Source organism: Panthera leo, chromosome E1 (genome assembly GCF_018350215.1).
Source record: "Panthera leo isolate Ple1 chromosome E1, P.leo_Ple1_pat1.1, whole genome shotgun sequence".
NCBI lineage: Eukaryota > Metazoa > Chordata > Mammalia > Carnivora > Felidae > Panthera > Panthera leo.
The window spans coordinates 13069483-13084024 of record NC_056692.1 but is presented as its reverse complement, the minus strand read 5'-3'; the positions used below and the strand labels follow the sequence as shown (position 1 = coordinate 13084024).

The following is a 14542-nucleotide window of genomic DNA, read 5'->3' as shown; positions in this document are numbered from 1 at the left end:
GTTAGAAATGCAATTCTCAGGGTCCATCTCAGTTCCCCTGAGTCAGAAAGTCTGGGGTGAGGCCCCAACAGTCTATGTTTGAACAAACCCAGCTAATCCCATTGCGGACTAATGCCTGAAGTCCACTGGCCAGAGAAGCATAATTTCAGTCAGAGTCCAGGCCTGGAGGCAAAAGACCTGATTAAAGTCCCATTCCCACCTCTTGGCCCAAGTGGGTACTTGTTACTCCCCTCCACGGGTCTCAGTGTGTCCATCTGTACTATAGAGGAGTATCAGCACCCTTTTGGCTAAGCTGTTGTAGGCACCTGCATAGATAGGGTTTTTTTTCTCTGGAGGAGTCCTCAGTTTCTACAAGGACAGTTGCCAGGAAGGCCAGATACAGCTGGCTGGGCCCCCGCTGCCCTGCACTCCATGTTACCTACATGAGGTCTCCTCCCCAGGCCCTGCTGGGCACAGGGCCAAGAGCAGGAACTGTGTCCACTCCCAGGGGGGCCATTTCCCTGCATTACCCTTGGGTTTCTGCTGCTCAGCCATCAGTGACAATCACCGCCCCCCCCCCTCCCCACAGCTCCACCCTGGGCCCCTGATCCTACAGGTCCAGGAGGGTTTCAGGCAGTGAAAATAGCGGAAGAGTAAAGGGAGAAGCAGCCACAGAGAAGCTGTAAGAGGTTAAGGTCCAAATTCTTCTGTGGGGCATTGGGAACCATGGAAAGGGCTCTCCACCACCAGGGATAATTTGGCAACATAGGGAGACTTTTTTTTTAATGTTTTATTTATTTATTTTGAGAGACAGCACATGTGTGCACTCATGCATGCGCATGAAGGGGGGAGGGGCAGAGAGAGAGAGAGAGAGAGAGAGAGAGAGAGAGAGAGAATCCCAAGCAGGCTCTGTCCTGTCAGCACACAGCCCAATGCGGGGCTTGATCCCATGAGCCTGTGATATCATGACTTGAGCTGAAACCAAGAGTCAGACGCTTAACCAACTGAGCCACCTAGGTACCGCGAGAGACATCTGATTGTCACAACTGGGGAGTACCACTGGGGAGGCAGGCTTTGAGGCAAGCTGAAGTCTGAGCAAGGCAAGAGGTATGTAGGGGTCCAGGGATGCCCATGGCTAAGAAGACAGACCTGGGATTCAGAGCCTGGGCCTCTGAGCACTGCCCCAACCTGGCCTTCCCTTCCGGGAAGACTGATGCTGTGGGACGGGGGCCTTACTTACGAAGGAGACCAGGGCAGCCAACAGCAGGATGCGCACCAGGAGGTCTTCAAACTGCTCCAGCACCAGCTCCCACAGGGACTTCCCTGAGAACCGGAGTACTAGGTGAAGCCTGGATTCCTTACCAAGTGACTTGCCCCCATTCAGAGCTGGGACCGCCTCAGAGACCACCTGGCCCACTCCCTCCATACCACTTAAAGACTGAGAGCCTGAGGCCCTACAGGCACAGGTGGGTGATACCGGGGGGGGGGGGGGGGCTCGGCAAAGCCTCACTCTGTTGGGGAGAGGGAAGGCTACAACCTGACAGTGAATGGCCCAAGAATGTTGCCTGGTGGCCTTGCAGCCCACCCTGGCCCAAGCCTTACCTTCCTCAGTTGGGAGCTCTGTGGGATCCAGGCAGTCACAGGAGCCATGAGGAGACAAGAGATAATCGGGTTATGCAGTGGGGCCATGGAGGAGTCTCAGCAGTCCCTCCCCACTATGCCTACCCAGACCACCATGATGGTCGAGAGATATCCCCACAGCTCTCTGAGGTCACAGAATGGATGGTCTGAGCACAGAGGCTTCCATTGCTCCCCTCGCTTCACCCCACTCTGGCTGAGGAAGATCTGGTATGGCATGGTATGGCATGGCTCACCTTGGGACATGGGTCCTTCTAGACCCTCCTCCACTGCACAGAGAAACTGAGCAAACTGTTGAAGAGAAGGGACCCCAAAGGTCACCAGTGAGTTGATAGCTCCCCTGCACTGCTCTTTCTCAGACGGCTGCCCAATCCTGTTCAATGTCCTCTATGGCCATGGCAAGGTAGCCCCTCCCTCAAATTTAAATGAATGAAAATTAAGTAAAATTTAAAATTTTACTTGATTTTAGCTCAGGCTACTTCTGACTTACCTGCTCCCCCGGGAGTACTTGGACAAGGTCTATAGCACAGCCAGCCTGCTGAGTCCCCCATACCTGGGGGTTCCCTTGGACACAACCTCAGCAGCCAGCACCCCAGGCACCCTGCCATGGTTAAGTTCCTAGAGGCCGAGTCTCACCTTGTCCCCCCCCCCCCCCCCCCCCCCCCCCCGCCCCAAACCCTCCACTCTGGGCAAACTCCATGAAGATCCATCCCACACGCCTGGTCTGTGACCCGTAGAACAGTTTGAGGAGTGATGTTCCCAAACACCACCAGGACCTGCTGTCACTTTACAAGCTCTATTTTTATCTCCTCCATTTCCTGAAGGACCTTTTATTCCAGGCGAGCCGGCTGCCTCAGTACCTGGAGTCTTTGAATCTTCCCAACAGTCTAAAGGGAGACAGGGCAGGAATGCTCACCCTGTTCCGCAGGTACAAGAACTGAGATCCAGAGTGGAAAAGCGGCTTGAACAAGGTCACAGAGCAAGTAGGTAAGTCTAGGGGAAGGGACAGGAGCTGGGACTCAAAGGGTGGAGTCCAATGGGCTTCTCCCTCCAAGGGCTGAAGCCAGGCTCTGTTGAGGCCTGAGGCTCCTCCCAGACTGAGCCTCCCTGAGCCCTGCTACTCATTGGCCTGTCTCGACTAGCAGCGCTGGCATCACCTGGGAGCTTGTCAACAACGCGGACTCTGAGGCTCTAACCTAGGCTGGCTCTCCCTTCCTCTTCTTCCTTCTTGGCACAGGTCCTTGTATCTGTCCACCTGTTTTGAGCTCGAATACCCGCAACCATTCTCCCTGTGGGAGGCCTCTCCCCAGACCACCTGTTCGGAGGATCTGGGGCATCCGGCAGCTGAACCATGGAGAGTATCAAGCAGCCCACTGGGATGCAGAAATCCAGGAGGGAAACACATAACCTAAAAATACATTTTCTGGTCCTATTTTAGGCAACGGCTGACATTTTCCGTGGAAAATGTAATCTCCAGTGTCCTGCGTTGAGATTAAAATCAAACAGACTTTTTCCTTCTGATCTATTTAGCTGAAGTGAACAGGAAAGGCAGGGGGAGGGCCAGGCCTAGTTTTCTGGGCCAGTTCTCCAATCCAGCGGGGTCCTTTAGGGGTCATGTCTGCCATGCCCCAGCCTTGGCACAGAATATTTCCAACCTCATGGCACACCTCAGCCTGCTTCAGCTGTGCTCTACTCAGGAGACTCCCGAACCCCCTGCCTCTGTGGGGATGTTCAGGGTTCCTGACCAATGGGAGCTTATCCATAAGTCTCACTGAATCCCTCCTGCTGTCTCCCTAACCCCTCCCTCTGTCAGGCATGTAGCCCTTAGGCCACCATACTCCTTACGGCATTTTTTCTGGGCAGGGTCAAGGCCTGGGGTTGGGAAGCATTGTCACGGGGCACACGTACCAGCTCGAATTCCCCCCAAGCTGCCCTCTGCCTGCCTCAGTCACCTGTCAAGTTCTCCCCTTCTGCTCTCTGACCCAACATCCGACTCAGGATCCACTCTTTGGTGGCCGTTTGTTCTCCAAATGCTTCTGATTGTCCCCACCTTGCGGGCACATAGTATGACTGCACTTTCTGGCCCTTGTGCAAGTTACAAAAAGAAGGATGCATGTTAGTTCTGGGCGGGGGCATTAAATTGGTGGCAGGAGACTCTCTATTTAGAAGGGTACTGTCTAGTGGAACTTTCTGTGATGATGGAAGCGTCCTCTAGCTGCACTGTCCCATACAGTAGCCACTAACCACATGTAGCTATTGAGCATTGGGAATGTGGCTAGTGTGGCTGAGTAGGTGAATTTTAAATTTCACTTAATTTTCATTCATTTACATTTAAACAGCCAAACAAGGCTAGTGGCTATAGCATTGGACAGTGAAGATCCGGAGCTCTTTGTCCTTCTGCTACAACAACCAGCAACCCGTGAGACGTGTCTGCTCTGTGAATCAGAATCACAGAGTACAGGAGACACAAAGCCCCCAGACGACCTGCCACTGACATACAGATCTACAGCGTGAGCAAGAAATGGCCTGTACTGTTTTCAGCCACTGAGATATGGGGTTTGTTACTGCAGCATAACCTAGCTGATCCTGACTGATACCCCCTTCTCCCCAGACCTGGCCTCTACCACAAGGTTCCCCTTCTAACCTACCCACTGCCCTTGGGGGAGGCTCAGCCAGCCACGAGGTCACAGAAGATGCCCTGCCCGTCCCTGTACATGCAGTGCACATGCTTCTAGTTTTGCCTGAGCAGCTGGCTCCCTGTGGGATCCTGAGCCTCTTTGGAAGATGGGGTACCCACTCCCACCCTGAAGGGCTGCTGTCATTAACATTAGTAAGAACCACATTTACTGAGCACCTATTATGTACCAAGCAGTGTGCCAAGTGCTTTATGGGGTGGGTACTATATGCTGAGTATATAAGAAGGTACTCCACAGCAGAATAATTAGAGCAGAATTATTAGTCTTGGGCGTGCCAAATGCCATGCATCCTCTTGGGCATTAACTCTCTTGTGATGCTCAAACAACCTGAGAAGGAAGATACCATTATTATTCCCCTTTTACAGAGTAAATAACTGAAGCACGGAGAGGTTGAATGACTACTTTATGGTCATACAGCTGCGAAGTGGCAGCTTTAAACTTGGGTAGTCCAGGGGCGCCTGGGGGGCTCAGTCAGTTAAGCATCCGACTTGGGCTCAGGTCATGATCTCGCGGTCCGTGAGTTCGAGCCCCACATCAGGCTCTGTGCTGACAGCTCAGAGCCTGGTGCCTGCTTCAGGTTCTGTGTCTCCCTCTCTCTCTGCCCCTCCCCTGCTCACGCTCTGTCTCTCTCTCTCAAAAATAAATAAGCAAAAGAATTTTAAACTCGGGTAGTCTGGCTCTTGACCACCTGCTCAGCACCTCCTGTGCTGACTCCTAAGCTGCTCTGCCTTCCCATCCCTGTTGCACTGCCTTCGCTAGCCAAAGTCACCTGAAAAAACTTGGCATCCTATGTTCTGATTGTTAGGCTGGGTGCCCTGATTCCATCGGCTAGCTCACCCCTTCGTCGTGATCCCAGAGCCACTAGCCAAAATCGTCCCTGCCCACAAAGGCTCTGCTGTCCTCACAGGTGGTGTTTTGACGGTTACTAGGCTCCGTCTGCTCAGGCCTGGTCTACTTCAAATTCTAATCCTGCCAAGACCCCAGACAACCCTGGGGCTGTCCCTTCACGTGACCGGGTCCTAGGGCCATGGAGGGAACCCAGGGGCTAGGAAAGCACTGTCCCAGCCTCTCCCCAGGCATCTCTGGAAGATGCTGGTTCCCCCTTGCTATCCTCAGGCTGCATGTGGAGGGGGTGGTGCGCTGAGCCCTCAACAGTGTCAGATGCTCCATTTGTTAAATGGGGAGAATGCCCCAGCCCTGCCCACCTCTTGGTGCCATTCAGCAGGCTGCAGCCAAAGACAGTAACAGGAAGTGCTATTCCCTTCCGCATCCCAGCTGGGCCAGCCCGGTGGCATGCAGTCCCCCATTATTCTTCTGAAATAGTGTACGTGGTGGACTCTCCCAGCCAACCCCTTCCCTAGGTCACTACTGTCAGTGAGCTGGCCCACGCCCCCAGATGCCCAATGTGGGGCTGGCCTGAAGGGGCCTGGAAGTTAGCCTGTGGGCCCTGGAGGACAAAAGGGAGCATATGATCAGAGAAGCTTCATGGCTTGGGGCAAGGAGTCTGGTCCAGAGGGCTAAGTTCAAGTCATGCTCTATCTCTTGATAGTTCTTTGGCTATGGACAAGTCAATTAACCCCCTCTGTGCCTCAGTTTCCCCATCTGCAAAATGGGGATAATGATAGTAACCACTTCTGAAGTCACTGTGAAGATTAAACAACACGCACGGCACATGGTAAATGCTCAGTAAATATTAGCTATAATATTGGTTATTAAAACGTAAGCTCCATGCCAGTAGTAATTTGTCAAGTGCAGTGTCTTCAGCACCTAGAGCAGTGCCTGGCACATAGAAGGTGCTCGATAAAGATTTGGAAATGAGTGAATGACCCTGCCTCTGTCCTGCTCACAGACCAATAGTGGCTCCCCTTGGCCTGAGGAATAAAGACTGACCTTAGCATGGCCTTCAGGGCCTTCCTGGATCTGCCCCAAGCTGACCTTTCAGAACCTCCTATATCCTGGACATCTGCCAGCCAAGTGAGATGCCTTAGAATTGCCACTACCTTCCCTGGTTTTGCTAAAGCTTCTTCCCCTCCAAAGTTTTGCTTGGGCCATTCTTTCTGTGCAGAGTACCTTTCCGCAGCTCCTCATCTAAACCCCAGCCTTCCAGGAAGCCTTCTTGGAAAAGCCCGTCCACCCATCCCTCCGCTCTTCTCTTACTAGTCATCAGTATTGCGGTCACCCCCACCTGATGGGAGCCCTTCCAGGGCGGGGAGGGAATGAGTCACCCCTGGGTCCATAAAGAGCCTCACAGAATTGTTTACTCAGTCGCCCCATTGTTCAGGTCAAGGCCCTGGGCCCACAGCCTGGAGCCCAGGAGAAGTGGGGTATACGGCCAAGGCTACCCCAGGCTGCATGATCACCTGCTCCCCTGATCTTCCCTCTTGACTCCTTTTTCTCATCTCAAAACATTGGAAACTGGTATTTCAACTTCTAAATTGTTGATTCCAGCCTGGAGAGGCAAGAGCTCACCAAGGTCTTCCTCAAAAGTAAGTTTACAGGGCAATTAAGTTATCACTTGCAGAATCAGGGAGACGCCTTCACTGGGCAGACCGCACCCAGTTCACCTGGCCCTGTCCGGGTCTCTAGGACCTATCTAGAGTGGGCAACATGGTCCTGCTCTCCAGGGGGCCTTGGGAAGCAGCTCCCCAAATGCAGAGGCCTACAGACTACCTGGCTGATCTGGCAGTAGAAAACCCTGGCAAAGGGTCTGCTTAACATCTATATGCCAGCATGGTGTGGACAGACTCGGTCCTGCCTCAGGGAGCTCCTGGTGTGAGGGGATGCTGTTCCTGGGGTGGGGGCGGGGGAGTGCCAAGGCTGCCCAAGAGGGCCAGTGGGCATGAAATCTAGGGTGGACCTAAGAGACCTGGAACTTCCCATGCCTGTAGGGAAACCACACTTTCCTCAGATCCAAGAATCGTTTCATATCCTGCAAGGCCTTCAGGGGAATCTCAGGATCCCACGTCTGCACTGAAGAGGGCACTGAGGCCAAGGAAGGACAAGTCTTCCTGAGGCCACCCAGCAAGGTGGACCACTCAGACCTCACCCCCTCCTCCTGCCTGGCCCCACACCCCTTGGCCAAGTTTCCTACGGCCACACACATGGGTTTCCTGAGTTCCAGCAGCCAACTGGGGCCCGGGCTGAAGGCAGGAGATAAGGTCACAGCCCAGACACGACTGGCAATAATCTAAATCTAGCCACCCCTCCCACCTGCAGCTCTGGGGCCGTTGTATCCAGTGTACAGATGGAAGGCTCCAGTTCCTGTTAGAGCCCTTTCCCTAGCTCCCTTGAACAGGAACCACCCCAGACCTTCTGGGATCTTGCCTGACTTCCAAATCACTGGGCTCTCCAGGGCCCTCAGGTGTTGGCCTGCTTGGTAGGACATGCCCAACACAGTCCTGCCTCTTGCCTTGGCTCACATCCAGCAAAGGTGATGGGCAGCCCATTCACGGACACAAGAAAATCAAATGGCTCCAAAATACATGGAAAAATGCCCAACATGACTGGTAACCAAAGAAATGCAAAGTAAAACTATGAGAGGACACTTTTCCATCAGATTGGCACAGATCAAAATGTCTGGTGATGCATGGCAATGGTGCAGGGGTGACGAAACAGGCAGGTCAACAGGTGCAACTTTATGGAGAACAATTCAGCAATAGCTGTCAAAATGTAAAGCACACATGCTGTTTTGCCCAGCAACTCCACTTCTAGGAATTTATCCTTTGGCAATATTGACAAGTGTGTGAAGTGATGTGGGGACAAGAATATGCCTTGTGACATGTGACAGGAGAGGCTATGAACAATCTGAGTGCCCTCCAAAAGCCAGGTGAAGAAATACCAGAAGAGCCACATGAAACCCTGCATAGCTACTAGGAAGCCCCAGGATGCTCCACAAGGCACCATCTCCGAGAGTGATTATCACGTGGAAAGCAGGGGCAGAACAGCACTCACGATCCACTGCCTTTCGTGTGAAAAAGTTCATAAGGATCCAAAGGAGTATGTACACAGCATACCTTGGGAAGGAGACACAAGACCCTAGGAATACTGGGTGGCTGGACAGGTCTGGGGAGACTTTACTGTACCTTTTAACCCTTTGAATGTTGTACTGTGTGTACATTTTTATTCAAAAAATAAACTGAAAGGATGTAGAAAGCCCCCCAAAGAAATGGAGTCCTGGGCACCTCTGGGACCTGCTGGGAAGGGCACACTCTCGAGAGGTGCTGGGCCAGGGGCCTCCTGTGCACTCCCCTGTTGGGGTTTCAGAGGACACATCTGTTCACTGGGGTTGGGAGAGGCTGTGTTCTGTGTGTATGGGGCATTCCCAGCTGGCAGACTCACAGCACTGCTGAGGCCCCATCCCCCAGCTCTGAGGAGGGAGGAGTTAGAGAAGGTAGGAGGACAGGATCCCCAGCCCCTGCTTTCCAGCCTCCCTTCCTCTCTCTACCAGCAGAATTTGCAAACTTCAGGACTTAAGCAAATGACTTCCTTGTGGTTTCCAGCACTAACGACCTTGCAGGTGCACAGACTCCTGGGGCGGGGGAAGTCACTTGTCCCTGGGGTGTTCCCCTCCACCTGTAGGTCTAGCCCACCCCACCACCCAGCTGGCCCAGATCCTGGCCCAGACTCTTCTGCTACCAGGAGGGATGGCTTGGTGCACACAAACACTCGCAAGCAACTCCAAGACGTGGATCCTATTATGGCCTCACGAAGAAACCAAGGCACAGAGAGGAAAAGTGGCTTATCCAGGATTGCACAGCTGTGAATGGGGCAGAGCTAAGGTTCAAAATTCTGTCAGCCCAATCCCAGACACGAGTAGACACCACTCCAGGTTACCCAAGAGGGAAAGACCCCCCCAGTGCCCACAGAGACTGCAGAACACAGATGACTCCTCCTCAGCTGGGGCTGGTTGGAGAGAGCATGATGCGGGAAGGGGCAGCTGGCTCCCCTCTCCTAACCTGAGGACTTCCAGAGTCCCGGAATGCTTCCTGAAGAAGAAGCCAATCAGTGATCTGAGGGATCTCTAGGGCCCTGTGAGGGCTGGGGGCATTGCTGGGAGAGCTCCTGCCTAATTGACCCACCTCCTAGCACAGCCACCATCAGGGGCCCAAGGCCTGTAGAACCAGTGACTCCCTTCTACAGACAGAAAAAGGGAGGCTAGAGAGGGACAGGTACCCAGGACCGGCTCCACCAAATATTATCTGACCTTGGGCAAGTTGTCTAACCTTCTGGTGACTCAGGTACCTCCTCTGCAAAATGGGAATGACAACAGCTGTTTTCACAGAATTGTTTTGGGGAAGAAATAAGAGATGAAAAGTGCTAATAGTGCCTGGCACATAGTAAGTGCTCGGTGAACATTACCTTTTATTATTACCACTATCAAAGCACAAGGGAACCAGGGACCCCATCAGTGCCCCCCCCAACTTTTCCTACTTACCACCCCCCAAAAGCACATCCACCTCTTTGTGGACCTACACACCACATCGACATCCTTATCTATCACTTCACACAGATGCTCAGTGGACTGGTCACCCCCAAAGCCCCTCACTAGACAAAATAATATGGGGGAGAACTAAGGCTCCCTCCTTCTTAAGCAGCCTCTCCTCTCCTGGATCAATGAACACATGGGAGCCAGAAAGAAGAGGGATGTAGGCTAGGGTCACACAGGGCTTCTGGAGGCAGAACCAAGGGCTAGGTCTCCAGTTTTCCTTGGGAATCAGGACTCCCAAGCTGGAGGCCACAGGGCACAAAAGAGGCTGTGAAACCCCAGACCTGCTGCCCTGACCCCCATCCCCACCCCCACCCCAGGGTTGGGGGAAAAGTCCTGCTGCCCTGTCCTCTTGCAGCAATGACACCCTCCCTGCCAAGTCACTAATGGAGGATATTAAATAATATTTATCTCCCTAGTTCCTCCCACAGCTCAACTAAATATAGCAACTAATTTTTTTGGAAAAGGATTTCTGCTCCAGAAAGATAATATTTATATAAGAGGTGGTTTTCATAAGCCAATACAAAACCCAAAGCTCCCTTTCTGACAGCTCTTTGTAATTTTCAAGCCATCCCTGAGCAGTAAGACACTCAGGCCAGAGCACCTTCCCCTCTGGCTGGCCGGGATCCCTGAAAGGGTGAGGCCCCAAGTCCTAAAACAAAGTGGGTCCAGGTTGCACTTGGGGGGGTGGGGGTATATTTCCATCTGGATCCCCAAAATTGTGCACAGTACCCAGGGGGTGAATGAAGAGGGTGGCAAGTCCTGACTGGAAGTGACTTGAGGAGGGGACCCCTCCATCTTCCACCTGTGTGCCCGGGCCACATCTGGGTAGTACCTGGTACTTGTGCCTTTTGGCAGATGGAGAATCCCAAACTCCTTAGAAGATAAGAAGAAATGATACCACTTCCACCCAAACGGCAACAGCATAAACGCTCCCTCCCTGCCCAGCGGCAGTCAGGTGCTGCTCCCGGTCACAGTCACGGTCACGCAGGAGGGAAAGGCCTATCCTGGCAACTCCCTGAGCCAGGCCTTGAATCTGCCACCCCCAGGGAGGTAGGTCTCCCGCCTAAGCAGTTCAAAGCCCCCACCGACTCCCTCCCGCCAGCCACATCCGCCTTGGGTTGCAGAAAGAGGAAGACCTGAAGGTGGGGGTGGGGGCACCAAGGCTGCCAGCTGACAAATTGCACCTTCTGGGTGTTTATTGAGCCCTCAGGGGAGACCCTCTGGGCCAGCTGGGAGGCTGGGTCTTAGAGTCCCTGTTGGTTCCTGGTCAGCTGAGGTCGGCGAATGCCTTTGCACAATGGGGGCAGGTTGCAGTGCAGGACCGGAACCCAGCGCTGACCGCGGATGGGGGTGGATTAAAGCTTGCGGGAGTGGATGGGGTGGGGAGTGGATGTGGAAAGCCTGTAAGGTCCGGACAGATCCCTGGGCCTGGGGAAGGGGAGCCAGGGGTCAGGTCTCTAAACCCGGAACCCGCCCTGCACCCCCATGCGAAGGTGGCCGCGCAGCCCGTCCGAGTGCCCCAAGAGCATCTGCAGAAGTTTCTGGAGCCCTCGCTTCCGGCCCGCCTGCGGTAACCGAGGGTTGGAACCGGAGAGGTCCGCTCCCCTTTGCGGCGCAGGGGAGTAAACTGAAACTGCGGGTCCCCGCTTCCCTGGCCAGGCCGACGCTCTCACCGTTGGGGCCGTAGCGCTCTCGCGCGCTAGTCACCTGCTCTGGCCTCAGGCCGCCCTCGACCGTCACCGAGAAGCGGCGCAGCACGTCGGCTGCCGAGAGCAGGTGCGCCGCCTCCATGCCGCCCGCCTGGTTTTCTGCGCGGTCTGCACCGTCCCGTCCGCCGCCTCTCCGCGGGGCTACTGCGCTGGGCGCCGGGAGCTCCCGCCCAGGAGAGCGGCGCGCGAGGTCATGTCCGCGCCGGGACCTTTCCCGACGGCAGTGGCTGCGGCGGCGGCGGAGGCCCGCGCCAGGATGCAGCGCCCCGGGCTCCCTCCCCGGGGCGGGGCGGCGTGGAGCCCGCCCCCGCACTCACACCCCTTCCGGCAGCCCTAGGAGCCCGCTGCCTCCCCGCCCCGCCCCCGCAGCGCCCCGGGGCGCAGAGGCTGGGCCGCCAGCCCATTCTGCGGAAGGGGGAACTGAGGCCTCCTGCGGGGAGCGCGCCTAGCGTGTCCGGGAGGGGCCGCAGCCCCTGTCCTGAGGGCTCTGGGCGCCACCAAGGGCCGAGAGCTGCGGCGGGCTGCGGAGCACGATTCTCAGGGCTGTCCTCTTTTGAGCCTTCCTGGGTCCTGGGGGGTTGCAAAACCGAGGTGTCCATAGAATGGCTTCCTATCCCCGAACTTGAATATGCAAAGGAGGACCTTGGGTCTAGAGAGAACCCAAAAGCCTGTGAATAAGCGCAACTACTGCGGAGATTACTTGATGTTTTCTTCTTTTGATGTCTGTGCTTTCTTTATCTCTTCCAAATGGTCAGCGATGCATGGTTATTCCTCATACAACCGAACCTCTAACAATGAACCAGTGTATGAGAAAGAAAATCAGTCTCATTACCTTAGACTCACGGTCTTACCCCAGCAGGAAATGTATCTGCCAAGGTGGGGGTGGGGCTCCCTAGAGGCCTGAGGGGCTGGGGTAGAGGCCTCTGGCCAGGGTCCCAGGGAGAGTGACCCTGAGTCAGGGATGGGGAGGGACCTAGGTACCCCCACTCCAGCGCTCCCTGAGTTCCAGCCTCTCTAAGGGGTGCCAAGAGAAGGAGTTGCAGGTCAGGGAATCGAGCTGTGGGAAGGCAGAAACCACTCACCCCATCAAAATAAGGAGCAGAGAGCAGTCTACTCCAGGCACCCCCTTCAGCTTAAGAGCCATCCAGTCTCATCCATCTGCCCTCTTACGCCCCACCCCCTCCCAAGCTGGCCTCTGCTGTCTTCAGCCTCTGGGATCCACCTTGGCTGCACAAGGTCATAGATTCCAGATTGAGCCCACCCAGCCAGCTGTTCAAACCCTAAACCCTACAGTGAGTTCCTGTGCAGCCAGAAAGCCTTTCCAGATACTGCAACTGCACACACAAGCCCAAGCTTTCAGCCTGGCCCTGGTTGCTGACCCCTATCCGACCGTGTGTACCCCCCAGCTCCTGATCTCTCCCTGCCAGGATAGAATGTGGTCCTCCTCCTCTGTCTGATCTTCACTATGCCTCCTTAAGCATTGAGACACTCAGTGAGTGTATGCTTTATCTGCACTTGGACAAACAGCTGGTGGCCAAAGTGACATGGTCACAGGCATGCTGTCCAAAGGGCAGGTCTATCCTCCCCACCTCCCAGCTGCCGGGTACTGAGAACTTCGGTCCTGGCATCTGGGCCCAGCTCTTTCGAACTCTCTCACAGGATAGATGGTTGGCAGAATTTACCGCCTCTCTGGCAACAGACATGCCTACCTCACTTCACCTGAGGAGACCAGGCTGGAGCATGGGGGAAAGGTAGGTCTTCCTTAGAAGGACTTAGACACATGAGAAAAAAAGGGTGTTGCAGTCAGAAAAAAACAGCCAGTGTTGAAGGTGGGACACCTCAGCTGTCTGCCAGGGGTAGTGATTCAATCCTTCAGCATGGCTGGATCATAAGGAGCATGAGCACCAGGATTAGGAAGGTAGGTCAGAGAGACAGGGCTATGATGCTGAGAACCTTGATTGTCCATATAATGGCCTGGATTTTGGACTGAAGGCTTTTTAAGCATTAAGAGATGGAGCTTTTGAAGGGGAGAGCAGAGGCTGAAGGGACCCTGTAATCCTCCTGACAAAAAGTGAGGCAGTGTGAATCAAGACAGACAAGGCTGCAATGGACTGAACCTAGTAATGGATTAGATTCAGTGATGAGAGATAGTGAGGAGTCCCAGCTAACCCCCAAGTTTCTGGCATCAGTAGCTGGGTGGGAGAGAGGTTCAGCCTTGAGGTAAGGGAGCAGCAGATTGATGTGGGGAGAGGAATCAAGGGGTATATTTGGCGCCAAGTGGGGTACCAAGGGGTATGAGGGGTCTGGGAGACTCCAGGTAGAGATGTCTTAAGGCAGCTGTGGTTTGGGGCTGAAGAGGGATACCTGGGAGGCAGCCTGAACTGTTCATGTAATCCCCCTTCCCAGCTGAGTGACCAGGGGAGGGCTCTGAGCCAGGAGTCACTCAGCCATAGGCAGGTGAACTGAGCCAATCAAAGTCTCTCTCGAAGAGTTTAAATGTTGAGCCAGAGGTTATATCCAGACCTATGACCATAGGCGCTTGGACTACAGTTAGAGGGCAGGAGTTAACATCATGTGAAGTACAGCAGTGGGAGAGCGGAGGGAAAACCAAGTCTACACAAAGCAAGACATTCAGGCAAGATACCATGTGGTGTCAGAGAGAGGGAGAGAGAGGCAGAGACGGAGACTGCTTAATGGCATCCAAGTTCCTCAGAGCCTCTACCGTACTTCTGCCCTTGGCTCCCCGAGATTCCACAAGGCACAATTCTGTGCACTTTGCATAGACCTGCCTTTATTTGTCACAGTTTGAGCAGGTTTTTGTCTACTGCAGCCAAAGGGCTGTGACTAGAGTCTGGTAGGCTCGGCTTTGAATCTGGGCTCTGCTTCTTGCAGGCTGTGTGGCCTTGGGCAAGGCACTTCACCCCTCTGAACCTCACCTTGTTCATCTGTAATTATTAGGGTAAGTCAACTACTGTAACAAGGTCACTCCAAAATGTGTAAAGACTTAAGCAACATGGAAGTTTATTTCTCGG

The 14542-nt window shown here is 54.2% G+C and overlaps 1 protein-coding gene across 4 annotated transcripts in view; it reads right to left on the bottom strand.

The window, feature by feature from the left end:
- Positions 1-11773, bottom strand: part of ATP2A3 (ATPase sarcoplasmic/endoplasmic reticulum Ca2+ transporting 3) — a 33677-nt gene extending 21904 nt beyond the window's left edge. For all 4 annotated transcript variants that reach the window (XM_042914853.1, XM_042914854.1, XM_042914856.1 and 1 more), the window contains exons 1-3: positions 11475-11773; positions 1582-1599; positions 1220-1302 (exon numbers count right to left, since the gene is read on the bottom strand). In XM_042914853.1, the coding sequence (XP_042770787.1) occupies positions 1220-1302; positions 1582-1599; positions 11475-11592 (219 nt within the window). In that variant the 5' untranslated portion in view covers positions 11593-11773. The remainder of the gene's footprint in view (positions 1-1219; positions 1303-1581; positions 1600-11474) is intronic.
- Between the last annotated feature and the right edge of the window lie 2769 nt (positions 11774-14542).